This window comes from Adiantum capillus-veneris, chromosome 16, assembly GCF_014529385.1.
Source record: "Adiantum capillus-veneris isolate H3 chromosome 16, ASM1452938v2, whole genome shotgun sequence".
NCBI lineage: Eukaryota > Viridiplantae > Streptophyta > Polypodiopsida > Polypodiales > Pteridaceae > Adiantum > Adiantum capillus-veneris.
The window spans coordinates 86,323,655-86,344,242 of NC_140946.1; the positions used below are offsets into that span (position 1 = coordinate 86,323,655).

The 20,588-nt window shown below is 41.9% G+C and overlaps 1 protein-coding gene across 2 annotated transcripts in view; it reads right to left on the reverse strand.

Annotated features, from left to right (window-relative positions):
• Window positions 1-15,604: 15,604 nt before the first annotated feature.
• GS1 (Haloacid dehalogenase-like hydrolase (HAD) superfamily protein) overlaps window positions 15,605-20,588 on the reverse strand; it is a 43,663-nt gene continuing 38,679 nt past the window's right edge. For both annotated transcript variants that reach the window (XM_086485242.1, XM_086485241.1), the window contains 5 exons: window positions 17,263-17,487; window positions 17,105-17,165; window positions 16,860-17,007; window positions 16,688-16,767; window positions 15,605-16,064 (listed from right to left, as the gene is read on the reverse strand). In XM_086485242.1, coding sequence (XP_086341368.1) covers window positions 15,941-16,064; window positions 16,688-16,767; window positions 16,860-17,007; window positions 17,105-17,165; window positions 17,263-17,487 — 638 coding nt within the window. In that variant the 3' untranslated portion in view covers window positions 15,605-15,940. The remainder of the gene's footprint in view (window positions 16,065-16,687; window positions 16,768-16,859; window positions 17,008-17,104; window positions 17,166-17,262; window positions 17,488-20,588) is intronic.

Below are 20,588 nucleotides of genomic sequence, written 5' to 3' on the forward strand. Positions count from 1 at the left end.
CAGTCCCTAGCCCCTAAGCCGTTGTACGATCACTCCCCTCGGATGAGGCGTTGGAGTTGATCCCTTCCTGTCGAGTCCATTCTTAGCCCAAATTGTAAAAAAGATGTCCATCTTTTTTCTCCCTAAGGGGGGAGGTGTGGTGTGTGGTCGTGTAGGTAGAGTCCGGCCACCTAGTGTGGTCGGACATGTTATGGTTATAACCAACTCTCTAGCATAATATAAGGAGGTGCACTCTCAAGGTAGAGGCAGACTCAGTTTGAGCCTAATCCCGTGTACACTACAATATGATAGGATAATTAATTAGCTTAATATTACTAAGCTTAATTACAATAATCCGCAGAGATTAATTAATTAAGAGAGGTTTTATGAGCATACATAGGTCTAATCTTTGATTTATTAGCAAAATAGCTTAATCTAACCTTGCTAATTAAGAAGGATTAGACTAATTACCGTTTAGGTTAATCATTTAGAGATTAATCTCTAATGATTTTTGCGTAGTGTACTCTCTAGATGAGAGAGAGAGTATCAAGGCTCCGAGTCTGTCAAATTATGAAGCAAGGGGTCCTATTTATAGTTTTTTGGCACTCACAAGCTCTCACAGGCTGTATAAGGAAGTTGCTTGAAGTTCAAGCAGCCCCCAGCAAGTCAAATAAATGCCCCCTGCTACTAAATGAGTCCCTGGCAGGTCAGTGATGACCCTCCCATTACCTGCCAGCTTTTAAAATATCAATTCTGTTATATTTTGACCTATTTTTGCTTAATTGGTAAATATCTTGTAAATATCTAGGAGGACTTTAATAAAGTCTATGCTTAAATGATTACTGCAACCCTTCAATTTTACCTATTTTACTCAATTCACAGTGTAAACTTCCAAGGGTCATAACTATGCCAGTTTTTATCGAAATTCAATTCTGAAAATTTCTAGCCCGGGGTTTGCTGTGCTTAAGATTCCAAAAATACCAATATTTGCCATGGTCAGATAATTCTACATTGCTTTTTCAATAATCATATCAGTTTGATTAAGCTTTATACAACCTTTAAGGTTTCAGAAACTGGAAACCTTACATCACGAGAGGCTTAGTTATTAGTTATTCAAACAAATAACTAAGTCTCATTCTTGGTCACACACAAAAAAGAGCATTAGATGAATAACTATGTCCACCCTTTGTAACTATGCCAATTTTAGCATAGTTGTGAAGTTCAAAGCTTAGTTGGGACCCGGGGCGGTCACTTATCAAAAGCTTCCTATATCAAGTGAGTTCAAGAGGTTATTAATAATACCTCAATATACATACTATATTTACACTACGTGCCTATTTAAAAAACCCCCACCCCCCTCTGTATGTATACATTTTGATCTTTTAATAATCCTCTCCGGTAACTCACGTGATAGCATACACATTCTAAAAAGTGACCGCCCCGGGAGTTGGGAGGATGAACGAATAACTAAGCCTCGCGTGACCATGCAAGAGCTTTGTCTGGACATAGTTGGCTTAGTCATCTATAACTGATAACTAAGCCTCACGTGACCATAGCCTAACATAGGAATGTTCATACCACCATTACAATCTTTAACAAGTGATAAATCATGAGGCTTGCACATAGATGGCCATCCACAATAAACTAAACACGTACCCCCAATGACCAATGGGATGTTATTGGTTAACTGCTTTGAAAGATATTGTGGCAAGAGAGGGAGGGACTTTATGTTGGTTACAAGGGTGAGCGCAAGAAATATTTAGGGACAAGGTCCTTGTATTGACAGTGGGAGGTACTAGTTAATAGAAGCTAAACTTTTAATCTCTTCTCTCTCCCTCCCTCTCTCTCTCTCTCTTTGCTTCCCACCCCTCTAACGCTCCCTCTCTCCGGGGAGGATACACAATGAAGAGAGAGAGAGAGAGAGAGAGAGAGAGAGAGAGAGAGAGACAGAGAGAGAGAGAGAGAGAGACGTTGAGTCAAAGGTAGGGAGTTGTGTCTTCTTGTGATTTGTACTCTCAATCTCTCACTCTAGCCTATATAGTAGGCAAGGGCATTGATAGACGAAGTGCCTACAAATTCTAGAAGTTTTTGAGCGGAAGGTAGCATGGAGATTGTTATAAGAAAACCGGGGTCCAACAAGCTGAAATTGAAAGGCCCGGTTAGATTTTGAGCTTGCCTTGAAGAAAACCGGAGATTTACACGAATTACGGGCAAAAACTTCAAATTTTGACATAAAAACCGGGAGAATTTAAAGTTTGCCCTGTATTTTCCTAGCCCTGGGCCGAGAGAAGGCTACTTTAGCAGCTGAACGGATGTGGGAAAACTTGAGAAGGGAAGAGCTCTCTTTGTTCATGCGACTTATGAGGACCAAGGGAAGGCACGAGAATCTACAGGCCAAGGGGACATGATGAGGGCTTAAACATTCAACTTCACGTCCATAAGATTACGATGGCGTATCGACCCTAGTGCAACCAATTCCGTCAAGAAGATTGGGTTATTATTGATTGAAAGCACCTTCACTGCCGCATCCATCTGTTGGACTGTAGTTGCTCTGTAGACTTTGCTCATGCCTCCTATACCAATAAGTCTTGAGTCATTGAAATTGTATGTTGCTACTTCGAGCTCTTTTATTGTGAACCATCTCAAATGTCTGCTATATTCTGGAACTTCATCCCTTGGTTAGGCTGCAGCAACCCTTTTCATCCTTCGGCAGCAAAAGATGAATAGCAAGACCAGACATACAAACCAGTAATCAAACCATACCAAAAAGATCAAAAACTACTTTAATTAAAGTCCAGATCCACAAGCACCAAATGTCCTCTACGAAAAAAAGATTCATTACATCTGTCGATAGACTTCAGATTTTGTCATACTACAAATATATTGAACAAAATTTTGATGACTTGTTAAAACAAGTATTTCAAGCTAAGGAAATGGTTTAAGCCTTTGAAAACCCACGGCAATGAAACTCTATTGATTTCAACAAAATCATTATGAGACTCTACCTCCTCTTCACTCCCACTGGATCGTTGAGCATGTCTATTACAAAAGCACTCGTTGTGGACTCATGCCAAATAACCTCTACAAACAAAACCTAAATACCATTAAGCAACTAAAAACAAACAAGTTCATGCAGCATCTAGAACACATATAACCAAAATAAAAATTGATCAATGTAACAATACATAAGCACACCTCCTGCAGCTCAATCTGGAAACGACTCATAATTGCATACATATTGGTCAAGAAAACCATAAACTACCATGTTCTCTTGCTTGATAAGATCATCGACTTGTCCAAAATAAAACAAATGACCCTGTAGAAGCCATGTATTTTTAAAACATAGATCTAACTGGGTTGACATTCTAAAATTACTGAAAGTCTTAACTTACTTTTGACACACGACGGACGATGAGCCCATAGCCTATTCAGTCGAATGCAAGCCACACACACCGCAACATGCGGTGGATACAGAAGCAGGACTGTCAAGAAGATCTAGAAGAGGAAGGGTGTCGCATGGCACTCGTGGCCAATAATAGAGAGAGAAAGATAGAGAAGTGATTTTGGGAAGAGCGTTGGGGTGCAATGCTAGCTAGGAGTGCCTATCATATCCATGTTGACAGAGCATGTATGCCCCTGTGTGTTTGTGTGTAGTTTGCTTTGGGCATGAAGGACGCATCAGATCGAGGGGGAGAGGCAGGTGAGGAGGCCTCCAAGAAGTTCATCAGCAGTCCACCAGGGGGGATCCAGAGGCAGCCAAGGAGGTGTGCAGGAGAAGAGGCAGTACCAGCGAGACCCTCCCATGCGCAAACCAGTGTAGGCCTCACAGACATGAACAAGGGCTACCCATACCCCAACACGCACACAATGCCCTCAGGTCATAGATCTTTTTTCTTCTGTCCCAACATGTAGGTGCGTAGCCGCCATGGCTCTGTTTTCTCTCTATCTTATGCGCAAGCAGGGTAGTACCGCCCTCTTCAGAGTAGGTGATACCCATGTTGAATTCCTTGCCACTTTGACTACGAGACTGCAATGGTTGGCTTGTTTCTCATACATGAACACACATTTCATAGCTTCTGTAGGTAAGTGGCAACAAGCTCTGCATGGAGATGATCTCCCTCTCTCTCTCTCTCTTTCTCAACTTGAAGTCCTACCCTCACCTTGCAGCAGGCCAGCAAACCCTGCTCACGCGCCACAGTAGAGCAAGGGAGAGAGCTCGTGAACCTCGCCTAGCACATCTCTACACCCTCTACCACCTGCACCATCTCTGTAAAAATCGAGGCCACCAAACCCACCACTCATTCTTTGAGTCAAGAATCTTGAAAAAAATCTTTCACAAATCCCAATGAGTGTTTTATTTATTGAAAGTATCATCCAATTCCACCCATAAATAAAGGCATGATTATCTTGTCTGCAGGAGGCTTCGTAATGAAGATCTTCTATTTCTATCATCTAATGCCGGATCTATGAAGCTAGCTTCAAGGTACTCTCGGATTGCATAAGTTTCTACAACAGCTCCAATATAAACAAACAGCAAGAGGTACTTCTTGATGGATCATATACACACCTACAGAGAATGCTGGATGAATGCCGAACGGATGGGGAAAGATTAAGGAGGCTACACAGTAATGGTATTCGGCTTGTCACCCACCTTCATGAGTTCTTGCTTACCCTAACAGAATAGAGCCCTCACTAAGATTGTAATTTTGAACACCAAAGATTTTATATCCATTGACCAAACTATACCTCAAGTGGTAGTCCTTTGTAATTGCGCTTCTTCTTTAATATAATTCTGCTCTCGCCCTTTATGGTATTATAAAAAAAAACAATTTTTTTCAAATAATCTTCACTTTTTCATTAGCAAAAAGAGAAGGTATCATTAAGGCCAAACCCTTTGGGGTAGGCCAAAAATACAACCTCTCATTTTTCATTAGCAAAAAGGGGAGGCATCAGCAATGCCTTACCCCTTTGGGGCAGCCCAAAAAATGAGAGTTTTTTACATCTCTCCCTTTTCATTAGCAAAAAGGGGAGGCATCACTAAGGCCTTAACCCTTTGGGACATGCCAAAAAATGAGATTTTTTTCCCTTAAATCTCTCCTTTTTCATTAGCAAAAAGAAGATGAATCACTTAGTCCTTACCCCTTTGGGGCAGGCCAAAAAGGAGAGGTGTGGACACATGGCACACAGAGAGCCAGACACGCATGGCCAGAGCAGGACGCGCGTTCGAGGGTGGAGCTTGCAATGAAGCATGTCATCCAACATTGAGCACAAACAAAAAACGCCAAGGTCGGGTGCACAACTGAGGTAGCACCTTCTGTATTGGTTGATCAAGGGACGGAAAAGAAGCATTGACAAGCGACGCATGAGGGACCATGATAAATCTGCGACAGATGGTGCATCCAAGGCAGCCATGTGCTATGGCAAAGAGGTCTCGATGGGGGATGATGCATGCGTTCCTCAAGTTGCTTCTTGGGAGATCCTGCAAACGCAAGGTCGAACGTCTCGAGGAGGAGCTCGATCATAGAAGAGGTGGGGAGGTTGGAGCGAACCCTGCATTGTGCGCTCTCTCTCTCTCTCTCTCTCTCTCTCTCTCTCTCTCTCTCTCACACACACACACACACACACACACACACACGCTTCTTTACAGGCACAGAATCAGTCCAAGATCTGGTCTGACGTGCAGTGTTTTATCAAGACTCAATTGTGTATGTTTTTAGTCAATGTAAGCTATATTGTGTCGGTACGGTTGGAGGTGGGTAGGAGAAAAGATGTCTAGCATCCGAAGTTGAACCGAGGGAGGGTAAGCTCCATCATTCAAGCAATTAGAAAGAGTTGTAGCAGGGCACAAGACCATGATGGAATGACTGTGTCTGTGTGGGAATAGGCGTGTGAGGGGAGCGAGGCAAAATCCATTACGTTGGACGAGTGTGTGGGAATACGATGCATGAGAAAGGGTAGGGAGCGGATCTTCTAAGATTCGCCTTAAGAAATGTATGTAGAGCCAGTAGGAATCTATATTCAAATTTGATGGTAGTGAGAGACACCCAAATTGGCTCACATGAATATAAACCTTTAAAATATTTTAAGGATCATAATGTTCTAAAGCCTTGTAATGGAGTCACACAAATGCTCACGCTCAAACACCATTTATACTTTGATTACGGAGCTAGAAGATAAGAAAAATCCTTAATAAGATTTTTCTTTTGTAAAATTGGTATTGAATGGTTTTAAACATGAACACACAAGATCTTGAGAGTTGCCAAAAAAATATAATCTACAAAATTTTGCAAAAAAAAGAAAAAAAAATTGAGCAAGCAAGTGGCTTGTTCTCAACCAAAGACCCCACCCAAATTTATTTAGAAGCATGCAAGTATGGTAATCAAATTTGCAAGCCTCATTATTTGATAACATCTAATGGCAAAGTATTGAAAATAGCAATTGTACTTAAAACGTAGGCGTGCTTAAAACGTAGCAAATTGCTTTAGTGATGCATGATTGTAATTAAAATCATTGATTGACTCAAGTTATATGCTAGCTTAGGTTAAGGTGGATAGATTAGTGTGCCATTGTTGGCCATGGTTAGAATAGAGTTAATCTACAACTTAATGATGCAGTCACTACAAATTAATATGGTTGCAAATGGTAGCATGCACAAAACAAGGAAAGTGGCACATTCTAATCCTTCCACCTCATAAGGTTGACTCATAAAACAAGGAAAGTGGCACATTCTATTCCTTCCACCTCATAAGGTTGACTGGGCTTTCCAAATCACATGGGCTATTTCTACAAGGCTTGCACATAATCCCATGACATGGAGAGGGGCTTTACACAAGATGAAGCAAAGTTTGTATCTCAACAATCCTCCTCTTGTGAGTTTTGTTATAAGCACTACACAACCCTCGCCTCAAAATGTGCAAAGGGTGAGGCACACAATACACAAGGCTCTACTTAAGCACAAGTAGGTGGACAAACTCACAATCCTTTCCTACACACAAAGACGGTTGGTACATAAAAAGTTGCCTTGATTTACAATGTATCACCGATTTTGTAGAGTAAGTCCACCACGGTTCTCTTTGCCATCAAAGTTTTTATAGCAAGGTTGATTTTTTATTTTCCTTTATCTTTGTGATTTGCTACTTGTGGTTGTTTATCTGTAAGTGGCCACGGATTTTACATAGATTAACTTCATAACAATCTTTGGAGAGGTGATTAGTTCTTTCACAATGTGTATATTTCCAATTTCTCTTATTGTTGAAGTTGAAGCATTTAAATGTGAAAACTAGAGCTCCTCCTATCTCTCTTTGGTTGCCCTTAAGCTTTTTCTCATGCTCATGAAGAAAACTAGTGATACATTATCAATTGGAGGCATGAGGTCTTTCTCTTTGAGCACTATCACAATTTGCCCAGAATCTACATCAAGTACAACCTTTAGTAGCAAAGCTACTTTGTCATTTTTCTCTGTAGGTATTTCATACAAGCTACTTGCATGCAAATTCTTTTGAGCGTTTTGACAAGGGAAGACACATCATCCCCGAGCTCCATGAACAAGCCATAGAGTTGCATTTTCAATGCAAGTTTGGAATGTTTGGCAATAGCTCCAAAGTGCCTCTCTAAGGTGATCGATCTCCCGTGTGCAATGGTACACCGTCAAAGATAGTACACAAAGTTTTCATTAAGAAAATTGAGTAGGATGGCTAGGGCTTTCTCATCTTTGGCTAAAAATTGTGTTGGCGTTGCCTTGAGGATTTGGATCAAGGATGGTTGAGTCAAACGTGAGATGAAACTCTAGATTGACCCGATTGCCCACCTTCACAAGATTTCAACACACGTGTGGAATCTAGAAAAGCCACACTTGAGCACTTGTTGTGTGTAGTGCGTAGAGCACTGTCTTGTTGGAATTAGGGTTGCAAGTAAATGCACACAGCTTGGAGAAGACGAAGGAAGATCAAGGCACATAACTGAGAGTGTATTACTTAGTGTGCAATGGAAAGATGGATAGCCCTAGAGTGATGGGCGTATATACAATGCACGGGAGGGGGAAAAACCTCCTAAAGAGGGAAAAAATGCCCCGGTGGTCCTAGTGTGTTCATACACATCACTACCACATGTATATGGTAACAAATTCCCCCTGGACTGATGCTGTGAACGAGAGCTGGCACATGAGTAAACGGAAGTGCCATGTCTTGAGGACATGATCAGTCCACAAAGGGGAGTAAGCCCAAAGCTTTGTGGAAAGCTTCGATCTTCTCACGAGACAATGCCTTTGTGAAAAGATCTGCAAGGTTGTCCTGTGTTGGCACATAAGCCAAGCTGATCTCTCCTGCTAAGAGCCTCTCCCTGACATAGTGGTAATGCACCTCAATGTGCTTTGTGCAAGCATGAAAAACTGGGTTCCTCCCAACTGCCAATGTGCTCTGACTGTCAGTTTAGATAGTGTTGGCAGTGTCTTGTCCAATACCCAAATCAGCCATAAGGCGTTTGAGCCAAACACACTCAATCGTAGCTATGAAGACTTCCCTGTACTCAGCCTAACAACTAGAAGTGGCCACAATAGGTTACTTCTTGCTCAACCATGATATACATGAACTACCAATCATGAAACAAAAACCACTTGTGGACACTCGCATGTCAAAACAACCAGCCCAATCTGAGTCCGAAAAAGCATGTAAGTCTGGCGGCAATGATCCCCCCTTGGGATAAAACAAGCCAAGATATAAAGTGCCACTAAGGTAGCGGAAAATCCTCTTGACAGCCTGCCAATGCTTAGGCCCTGGGCTATGCATAAATCTGTTGACCTGTGAGACTGCAAACTGAATATCCGGCCTCGTGTTGCATACATAAATGAGGCATCCACAGCAGTTTGGTAAAGAGTAACATCTACAGGATCACTAGCATCAGGAAGACTCAATTTCAAACTTGTTTCCATGGGAGTGGCAATAGCTTTGTAATTCTCAAGGCCAAATTTACATAGCAATGTCTCTATGAAACTTTTCTGACACAAGGCAATATCACCATCACGTTGTTAAACTGTATGTCCAAGTAATGATGCAACAACCCCAAATCTTTCATCTTGAAAGTAGCATTCAAATCAACCTTAAATTCAGCAATATGTCTCTCATTTGGTCCAGTGATCATCAAATCATCTACATAAAGAACCACAATGAGAAGTACATCACCCTCACGCTTTACATACAATGTGCTTTCTGTTGGACTGTTACAAAAGCTTCGTTTGACCAAATGAGTGTCAGCTTTCTCATACCAAGCACGAGGAGATTGCTTCAACCCATACAAAGCCTTTTTACATCTGCACACTTTGTCCTCTTGTCCTTTCTTGACAAAATCATGAGGCTGCATTACATAAACTTCCTCAAATATGTCACCATTCAAGAAAGGAGTAACAATGTTTGATTGATGTACATCCCAACCAAAATGAGCTGCCAATGCACATAGAAAATGCACAGTATTCATACGACAAGTGGGAGCAAAAGTCTCTTCATAATCTATGCCTTTTTGTTGTGCATAACCCTTTGCAACAAGTCGAGCCTTATGGCGATCGATCTCACCATCTGGCTTGCGTTTCAACTAGTAAACCCACTTCCTACCAATGGCCTTTTTGCCAGGAGGCAATTCACATAAAGTCCATGTGTCATTTTCTATAAGTGCATCATATTCTGATTGCATGGCAGCCATCCAATTTTCTGAATTCTGTGCTTCATCAAAAGATAGAGGTTCCTCAACATCATGTAAGCTAGACACAGCCAAAGCATAACAATCTGATGCATAAGATGCATGGCTAGAGCCTGAACGAGTACGACTAGACAAAGGTGCATCCAATTTACTGTCACGCAATGTATGCACCCGGACCATTTTGGCATACCTCTAGCCTACTCATTTTCAGCCCTTTCCTGATCAAGTATACATCATGTACATCTGCATCAATAATAGGCTGATCTGTAACATTTTTGGAAACCCCCATAGGCTATACTTTGCTTCATTGGAATTTACATTCGAACTTCCACCATTAAAAAGAGGCAACAAAGCATCACAAATGTCGTGTGAGCTTACATTACTATATTGTAGGACACTTGTTTAGTACATAAGTGGCACACAGATGGCCTCAAGCCAAAAAGAATACGGAAAAGCTTGACTTCTGACCATACATCGTGCCATTTTCGTAAGTGACCTATTTTTTCTCTTAGAAACACCATTTTGTTGAGGTGTATAAGGCACTGTACATTGGTGTTTTATCCCACGACTAGCCAGAAATGCATTAAATTCATGAGACATACACTCCCCCCCTTAATCGGAATGGAGGGTGCCCATAGTACATTTCGAGACATTTTCAATCATAGCCAAAAATTATTAGAAGCACATAAAAACTTCGGACTTCATTTTAAGCAGAAATACCCATGCATGCCAGGAGTAATCATCAATAAAAGTCACAAAGTAAAGGTAATTTCCCAAGGACGGATTTTGCATGGACCCATAAACATCACTATGCACAAGCTGCAACCTACATGTGGCCCTAGTTGAACCATCCTTTGGAAACTTCGAACGTTGTATCTTACCCAAAATACAACCTTCAGAAACATGTTTGACAAGTGCTTCAAGAGGCGGCAAAGAAGAAACCATATTAGATTTCTACAAATGCAGCAAACTGGTAAAATTCAGATGCCCAAAACGTGCATGCCACATTTTTTCATCTGAAACAGCCCTTGAATCTGAAACTGCATTTGCAAAATTTTGTCCACACTTGTCATACAAAGTGAGCTTATACAGCCCACATCACAAAAGGTCAGATGCAACAATTTCATCACCAAAACTGAGATCATGAACTGTACATCTATCATCCACAAATTTGACTACAAGTCCAAGTCTAGCAAGTGCACATACAGACAAAAGATTCTTCTTGATCCCAGGTACGTAAAGTGCATCAAGAAGTGTGAAAGAACTGCCATTTGCAATAGTAAGCACAATCTTTCCAACCGCTTGAACCGGATAAGAGGCATTGTTGGCAGAAGTGACTGAATTCCCATGAGGGACAGACTCGAGAGAGGTGAACAATTCACGATGTGAGGTAATGTGCTTTGTAGCACCACTATCAAAATACCACACATGTGAATCTGCAGCAACTGACATGCATGCATCATGGACAACAGGATTGTAGATGCACTCTGCACTAAAAGCCCATTCTGCATCAACATCAGCATCACAATCTCCTTTCACAGAAGACTCAACAATGGCACCAATAGAACAATAGCGAATGATTCTGGCAGACTGCACGTCATGATAAATTGAAAGGCGACTTTTTGTATTGGGTTTTTCATCTCTTGTATCCATAATCTTTCATTCGGCTCTCAAAGCGTAACAAATACATAGGCTCCTTCCCTTTTACTTGGCATTCTCTAAATGTGTGCTTCCCGGTTTCAGCAAAGGTGCATTTGTAGTGGAACCAGCACTTGCAGTAGAACCACCCTCTTTCTTCTTGGCCTCTTTGGCCTTCAACTTAGGACACTGCTTGATCAAGTGATCATTAGCTTTACAATAATGGCAACGCATCTTCTTTTTGCCCTTATCATTAGAATTTCCAGATGAATTGCTGCCAGCAAAAGCATTAGCAACAAAAGTATTGCCACTCGTAGTAGAACCATAAGAAGTGGCTGCATTACTGTTACCACGCTTTCTTTGAGAAGCAATAAAAGCATGTTCAACTGCACGCTGCCTAGTCCTGTTTTTTTTGGGAAAGTGACTCTTGCAACAGCAATGTGCGTAATGCATCAAACTTGACAACTTCAGGGTTTCCTTGGGTCATAAGTCTCCAAGTACTAGCAAAAGTCTGGTAAGAATCTGGTTAGGCAACAAGAACAGTCTGCACAAGGGAACTGTCTGAAATGACATAAACTGCAGAAATAAGTTGCTCATTGATATCCTTGACACCAGCAAGGAAAGCGTCCATATCATCTTCCTCATGCATAATCTTCGATTCCAGCTCTTTACGCAACAAAGCAATTTTAGCCTCATTGCGGCTTGCATAAAGACCTGTTGGAATATCCCAAGCCTGTTTTGCAAATTTTGTTGAACAAATGTGAAGAGTAATGGTGCGCTTCACAGACAACGCAATCAATGCATGAGCCTGCGCATCCTTTACATCCCAACGAGCTTGTTCTGTCGTAGGCAAAACAACTCTAATAGCAGCAATCCTTACAGAAAGACCTGCAACATCCTCAACATTGCCTACATCCTCAGAACTAGGACGTACATCAATGCCCTGCACAATATTCCAGACACCCTTTGACACAAGAACATGTTGCATCATGTAAGCCCACATAGGGTAATTGTCCCCATCCAATCTGTCCTCAGTAGCAAACATCTTGAACACATTTGTGTTGTTGTCAGCCATGGAAAATGCCTACACTTGATGTGAAAACTACCCGAAATGAGGAGAAACTGAGTGAGAAAAACACGAGCTATATAGCACAACCCACAGCAGACTGTATGGGACCTATTATGTAGTAATTGGCGCTGACAAAAATTCTGCACAAAATGATGAAATTGCATATGCAGACTTGGCTGTACTGGAAATGGAGGTCGAAATGAGCTCGAATCAAAAATCTGAGCAGACTAAGCTCTACGAGCTTGTGCAAAATTTTTGTCGACCTGCGAACGCTTGCCAAAGCTCACAGAAATCGGAGAAAGGGAGCAGGTGTGTGCTGAAGCTGCTGGTGACTAAGCGTTGGAGGATGCAACCTGCTCTGATACCAATTGTTGGAATTAGGGTTGCAAGGAAATGCACACAACTTGGAGAAGACTAAGGAAACTCAAGGCACACAACTGAGAGTGTATTACTTAGTGTGCAATGGAAAGATGGATAGCCCTACAGTGATGGGCGTATATACAATGCACGGGAGGGGGAAAAACCTCCTAAAGAGGGAAAAAATGCCCCTGCGGTCCTAGTGTGTTCACACATCACTACCACATGTATATGGTAAACATGGTTGAGCAATCACTCTATGGGAACAAGCAAGTTAGCCAAAAGCTGTCGTCGATGTAGGCTAGCCGGTTGGTGATGTGTGGTAACGCGAAGCTTGTTCGGAAGGACTGTAGTAAGATTGATGACTCCATTTGAGTCCACCAACTTGCCATTTATAGCCAAATGTGACTATGTTTGTAAGTGATTCGATCTAAGAACCAAAAAGGATTTGTTTCTTTGCTAGGGATGGCTCCCACCACAAGCACTCACGTAATATTTCCAACTAATTTAATGGGAAAATAATCTTTAATTATAGAAAATTAAGTAGCTAGCCAAAACCACAAGCACTCACGTAATATTTGCAACTAATTTAATGGAAAAATAATCTTTGATTATAGAGATTAAGTAGCTATCCAAAACCACTTTGCAATACACATCGCAATCATATCGATGATAAATTAATCAAGACAAAAATTCCACACAAAAAACACGGAAAGTGAACTAAGAGTACTTTATTACTCTCTCAAGAGAACATAAATGAGTACAATTGGTGAAAACTCTTCCTTTTAGGCCTTTCTAGTACGGATATATGTGTGTCTATAACAAGACACTTTTCGGTCTCAAGACACTTTATCAAAGTTAAGTACATATATGTAATGTTTCTTTGAGCCCATAGTGTTGGGATGGGGACTTTATCGCATCTCGTGTTAACCCCCTCCATGTCGTGTGCTTATGTGTAAGCTTTGTAGACATAACCCATGTGCTATGTGGAATGCGATGTGGAAAGATTAAGCAACTTATAAGGTGGAAGACTTTAAATGTGCCACCTTCCTTGCATTGTGCATGTGTGACACCTTTTGTTTTGTCTCTAGCTCTACATAAGATTGCTTCTTACACACAAACTGATGTGAGAATACTGACGGTACCATTTGTAGCCATATCCTTTGGTATTGAGTGTATAATTAAGCTCTTGAATAACCCTATTCTGATCATGGCACTTTAATCTATCCACCCTAACCTGCACTAATATGCCATATCATATCCTTTATTAGCACTCCCTAAGCTAAGTAGATCTTAGGCATTTGCATTCTCCCTAAGGTAGATCTTGTGAGCCCTGTCCTTGCTTGCAACATCGCCGATCAATCTTCCTCTATTATCACATTTAGACGTTGTACTAATTACCTCTCTAATTTCTCTTCTTTGAAGTTCTCTAGTGATGGAATACGTACCAATTGGTGCCACTACCACTAGTGAATATGTGTGACACCCACACAACATAGCAACCATTCCTATATTGGTGTAGTCACAAGTCATAATGCATCTCAACAACGACTAAGGATCTACATAGAGATATGGCAAGCAAAAGTGTGAGCCAAGGTTTTGCGAGGTTTAAAATCAACACAAAATTATCCAATTATCAAACACGATACCCCTCAAAATGATCAATGGTGGCTGAGTTGGCCAATGAGGAGGTGGATGGCACGATTAGGTAGATCTTTTTAGGAGGAGATCTATGGTCCCAAATTATCATTGATTATAAATCATCAGATCCTTTTGCAAGAAAAAATAGGGGATGGGTGGAGTTTTAAGTCCCAATCCAAGGGCTAATCCTTGACCACTACACTACCGCATGCAACTTGTTAGTAGCATTGTAATGATTTCTTCCGCAACCCTCGTTCACCTAGAATGATTCGGATTTTCATGGAGTTCAATCTATAGTTCGCGACACCAAAAGTACAATGCGCATAGCTTGCATTGTCCACATGTAGTTCATGTCTATTTCACACCACCAAAGTGAAAGTGCACATAACTTTTGGAGTCCACATTCTACTTTTGGAGTCCACATTCTACTCACACCACCAAAGTGAAAGTGCACATAACTTTTGGAGTCCACATTCTACTCACCTGAAATAATAAAACTACATGCAAAAACACATTCTACGATAATGACTCAACAACTGGAGGAGGATGCGTTCAAGACAAAGTTGGTTGTTGCTATGAATGTGTTTACTTGGTTGTACAGAATCCAAGGTTAATGGAGTTTCTGCAAGCTCCACCAGTGTCACAGCAAGCAAGGCAACTTTCTCATCCAGTAGAGCCCATTGAAGCTCAAGCCCAGCTTCCTACTGTCTCAACAAGGAGGAAGCATTCGCATGCTGCGGAGTCAGTTGGAACTCCAAGGCAAACTTTTTCTATCCACGAACTGGTGGCCAGGACGCCAATTCCTCAGGCTATTCCAATTCAGCTAGCCAACTTTAAAAGTAAAAATGTTGGTTTAAATGGATAGGGAACTACCTTCCAAGCTATGCATCAGGTATCTCCACCACCTACGATACACCTTGGGTATTTCGGGAGTGGATCTATGTTTCAAAACATGGCTGCTTATACGCCTGGACAACTGAATTAAATGTCAATTCAATTTTATACCCAAATCATACAAAAATTCCAGCACACTATCAAAGAAAACATAATTTTGATGAGTTTATGAACCGTAGATACAAACGAGTATGAATCTTTGTTGCATGAGACATTCACAAATCCAACTTTAACAATAGACAGAGACACCCAAATTGGTTCTCTCTTGAAGATAAACCTTACCAATCACTTGAGGATCATCATGACTTTCTGGGATGTGTGGAAAAAAAGAACTTAAGATACTGAAACTTTTTAACACTCTTTCAGTCTTTGTGTGTCCCCTTAAAGGATTAGAATTAACACATTTCCTATACAAAAGTTGCACGTCTCAATGTGTGCGACACCTGCACACCATGGCAGCCTTTACTGTATTAGAGTAGTCCCAATCCACAATGCATCTCAAGAACCACCAAATGCCTGGATAGAGACTTGGCAATCAAAGTGCCAACAAAGGATTTACAAGGTTCAAAACAAATGAACACAAAATGATCCGACGATATCACACCATGCGTATAAGAATCATCAATGACTGACACAGCCAATGAAGAGATGGATAGTAGGGTGGGGGTGATATCTTCAAGATTGAAATTCAGGGAGACCCCAATAGGATGGTTCAAAATCCAAAATCGAACCTAGAATCTGATCTGCACCCTCACATAGAGATCGATCCAAGTTGGGATCCGGAACCATCACTACAGACCTGCATGCAAGACATCCAGTTCAGTGCATCCATCCATCAAGCAAGTTTTTTTCTAGAATTTAGTTCAAACCAAAAGGCCAAAGCTTTATTTTCTTAGAAGGCTTCTGAGGACTGGATATGAGAATGGCGATTGAGAGTCCATGGAGTCGTTAAAAGAGGAGGGTATGTAGGGAGTGGGAGTGGTCCATGCTGAAAATATGAGGGATCCAAGCTCGAATGTGATCCAAAGCTGAGCACTCAAGTAGGGTATGATGCTTAAGACTCTTGAACTTGCAAGGGGGGTATCTTCCCACGTGCCGCAAAACCCCGCCTCACATCCAAGGGGAGTGGGAGCCAAGCTGGATCGCTGCTATAGAGGCGCAACTACCTAACTTGAATGAGAGCACGCATTCCATACATTTTAAAGCAACGTGCATATGGCATTCAGTGTGAAGGGTCGACATCTGTATGTCAAATAGTGAAAAGAATGCTCTGAATTTCAACAGTCCTAGAGACTAAATGGGACCTAGCTTTCTTAGAGAGCAGCTTTAAACCGTAAGTTGGGGCATTACTAAACACAGGTGCGCATATCGAATACACACATATACACACACATGATGCATTAAGAATTGGCAGCAACTTACATTCCAGCACTTCGTGCAGCAGCTACACCAGTAGGTGCATCTTCAAAAACTAAGACATTCTTATGAGAGTCCGGCACATCCTAAGAGAGTTGTTTCAATCCAAAAGAAACTGGTTAAACCACACTTTTTCTTATCACAAAACTAAGAAACCGATGACAATTACTAGACCCACCTCAAACCTGCTGGCGGCTACTACGAAAATATCAGGCGCAGGTTTGCCATGCTTTACTTCAATATCATCACCTACAACCATATGATGCATGAAGGAGAAAAGCTCTTTATGTCTCATTGTTTTAAGCTCAGTATGACGTTTGTGAGAGCTGCACAATGCAATAGCAAGGAGGACATTCTCAAAAATGACACCTTTCAAAAGCTAAGCGGATAAAGGTAGCATTCTAAAGCAAGAAGCATGCTCACCTTGTTGCAACTGCCATGGGCACCTGGTGGGTATGAAGATGCCTGATCAGACGCTCGACACCTTCAAAATAGGTCCTTCAAAATAGGTTAGAACATCTTCAATGTAACACTAATTAGTATACCTCTCGCAGTACGTCGATCTTAGAACAAGCTCTCACCAGGTAGCAGTTTGCTTTCAGGGAATAAAGAATGAAGCATGATTTCTCGCTGACGTATGAATTCCTCAGGAGTTAGAATGCCATCAAGACCTGTCTCACTCACGAAAATCTTGCCCGCTTCCAAGGCTTTCTTGCCCATCATTTTTGCTTTCAGCGACCAATCAAAAGTCTTTCCATACGATGCAAGGATTTTTTCTTGTACATCAGTATAAAACTTCTCTGTATCTGTTACAAAGTAAAAGACAAAATAGTTGGCACTAAATTTGGCTGAACTGTTTCCAACACGTTAGAAGCTTCTCTCTCCCGGAAAATATCACGAAGCACATTGAAACATAGCTCATTATTTAATAAAACTGATGACTGTAGGCTCCTCCGTTCATGCTTTTTAATCTGATGAATACCTCAACAAAACGCTTAAGGCTCCAGCAGTCCAAATTAATGCATGCATCCCCTAGCTGTAGTAAAAGTGAAACCACCACCAGCCTAAAGCAAGAGTCCAAAGGCTTCGACATGCCCAGAGAATGTGTGGCCACGCCAATGATAGTCTAGTCAAAGTATGAGCAGTATGTCCCTCATTTGGTCCTAGTGAGAGTGGAGGGCAAGGCCTTAACTTGGTTCCGAACTCTAGGATCTGGCAGTATTCAAGACCTTGAAACATGAACCAAAGGATTTGTAGCCTCGTTTTCTAAAACGGGAATCCACAATAAGGGAATATTCTAGATGTGTCATCAGGGACGTGAGAGCATCACAGACAGAATATCCCTTGAGCCATCCAAGAACAGGTATTTCTAGTGCACCATTCCAGGGAAACGACTAGAGCACTGTGATAGGAAATAGGAATATATCTGATAGGCCACCTGGAAATCAATACTTCCAACACGTCGCAGCGGATGGGTGACTCAGAGCATCTACAAGGACTACTCGACCATCCAGAATGAGCATTTCTGATGTGTCACAGATGGGTGACTGTCACAAACGGGAGCGCATAGCATGTCACAAACTGCTGACGTGTCAAGTCACTGAAGAACGGAGCTACCGGCCGAGGGGCCTAAACCCTAAGAAGCAGAAGCAATAGAAGGAGATGACCTGGCAGTTGTACGGATTCGCAGAATTCACACTGACAGGCTGTACGGAAAACCCAGTTTTCGCGTTGGGCTGCTGACGCAGCACGCTGCACGGATTTCCACGTTTCATGCTGACACTGATAACGTGGCAGTTGTACGGATTTCCGGATTTACGCTGGCAGCTTTTGGGCATCTGCTTTTGGACCAGATGCTTTTGAGTTTGAAGGCTTTTCATGTAAACTGCTTTTAATGGCCAAGGGCCTTTAAATATGAGGCCATGGGCTCATTCTCTGGCATAATTCCTGGAGAAGGTGGAGTACCAGCTTGTACTGTGTTGATGCAATATAAAAAAATACCGAAAGGGGTGCCAAGGTTTGGGGCCAATACTCTCTGGGATGGAATTCCGCCACTCTGTGTCGCATGTGCTCTGTCTCTCTCAGTTCAGTTGTTATTTGAAGTGCTTAAAGTTGTTCAGTCTGTTCTTTTCTATTGGCATGTGGTGCCCGTCTTGTGACAGTGGTATTAGAGCATCAGGCGTGTGCTTTTCTGAAAGCATACCGGTCCTACAAAAGAGCAGGCACAGCAAACAAGAGACTACTGGAAATTTATTTGAAGTATCTTCGAGTCCCGACCCGGACTTACTAGGCACTCCCACCCTTGCTTCATCGCGCATTGGGCGCGCTCCCGTCTTCACCGCTCATGTTTTACACGGCATAGACAAAAAGATCACTTGCAAGATAAGGACCCAAGATTTGTTTCGAGTCACTGTTTTTCTCAAAAGCAGTGCCATGCAGATGTTGATGTCTATAGCTACCAAGCCGCACACTCCAAGGACTTGGCAAGCTTTCAAGAAAAATTTTGCCCGAAGTTATATGGTTTCTAACATCTTCCTTCGGAGTGCAACTTTTGGCAAAGTGGGGTATCCTGAAATGCTTGCCATGGAAACCCTAACAAATTGTAACTTGAAATTTCTCGACATCTCTCAGAGTAGATGTCTCTTCTAGAGCTGATAACCTTGGAGGTCCAGTGCGATTTTGTTGTCTTGGGACTGCCATCTCTGGTAGAGAAACACTGTCTGTCCAAGAGTTGATGGACCATGTTGTGCTCGGCTATGACCTTATGGAAGGAATCTAACCCTAATTATTGGTGCAGGTTACAGGATGGAAAGTCAGTCGACTTTTCGAGCTCGACTGATGTCGAGATTGCTTTTAAGTTTGACTTTTGTTTGAGAACTTGTTTGGTGATCCTACTTGAAATTTGTTTGAAATTCATGGTATCTGTTTTGAACCTGTCTTGGTGCTGATTTGAATTGTTTGACTTTGGTTTTAATACTGGTTTCAATGATTGGTGATTTTTACTCCCGGGTGTAGTAGTGAGAAATGCTATTTTGATGATGTTTGAACCTCGGAATGACGCAAACAGGATGTCTGGGGAGCATTTCGTTGTATGCTAGAAAAGTATTGTTGTTGTTATTCCCGGTCCAGACTTGGATGGTTATGCGGGAGGAGTATTAAGAAGTCTGAGCAGTGGTTACTCTCAGCACCTCCAAACAGGCTGCGGCGAGGGACCGTTTGGTTGTAAAAGGCCTTTATATCTCCCGGCCACATACCTTTTTAGGTTTTACCGGAGGAGTGATGAGGGAGTGTTTGAATATCTCCCGGCCCGGACCTTGTTAGGTTATGCGGGAGACGTGTTCATTGGCGACTTTATGTTTCTATGTCTTGTAACATGCATATGTGAGCATTTGTGTTGCATTGTGATGTGCCAACCACTGAATATTCCTAATTGGATGAGATTGCCTAGGTATGTAATTTTAGCGCATCAAGACACCCGTGGAAGATCAGTGCCATCTAGGTGTGATGGCTAATTTTACTACGCCGGAATATCAAGAGTTCCGATCTGGACGAAAGGAAAAGCCAACTCCTTAATTAAAAAAAAGAGCAATTGTCACAAGACGGGCACCACGTGCCAATAGAAAAGAACAGACTGAACAGACTTTTAGCACTTCATTCACAACAGAACTGAGAGAGAGAGAGAGAGAGAAGCGACACGCGACACGGAGTGGCGAAATTCCATCCCAGAGAGTATTAGCCCCAAACCTTGGCGTCCCTTTCGGTATTTCTTATATTGCATCAACACAGTACAAGTCGATACTCCAGACTCTGCACCTTCTCCAGGAAGCATGCCAGAGAATGAGTCCTAACCTCATATTTAAAGGCCCTAGGCCCCAAAAGCAATTTACAGTAAAAAGCCTTCAAACTC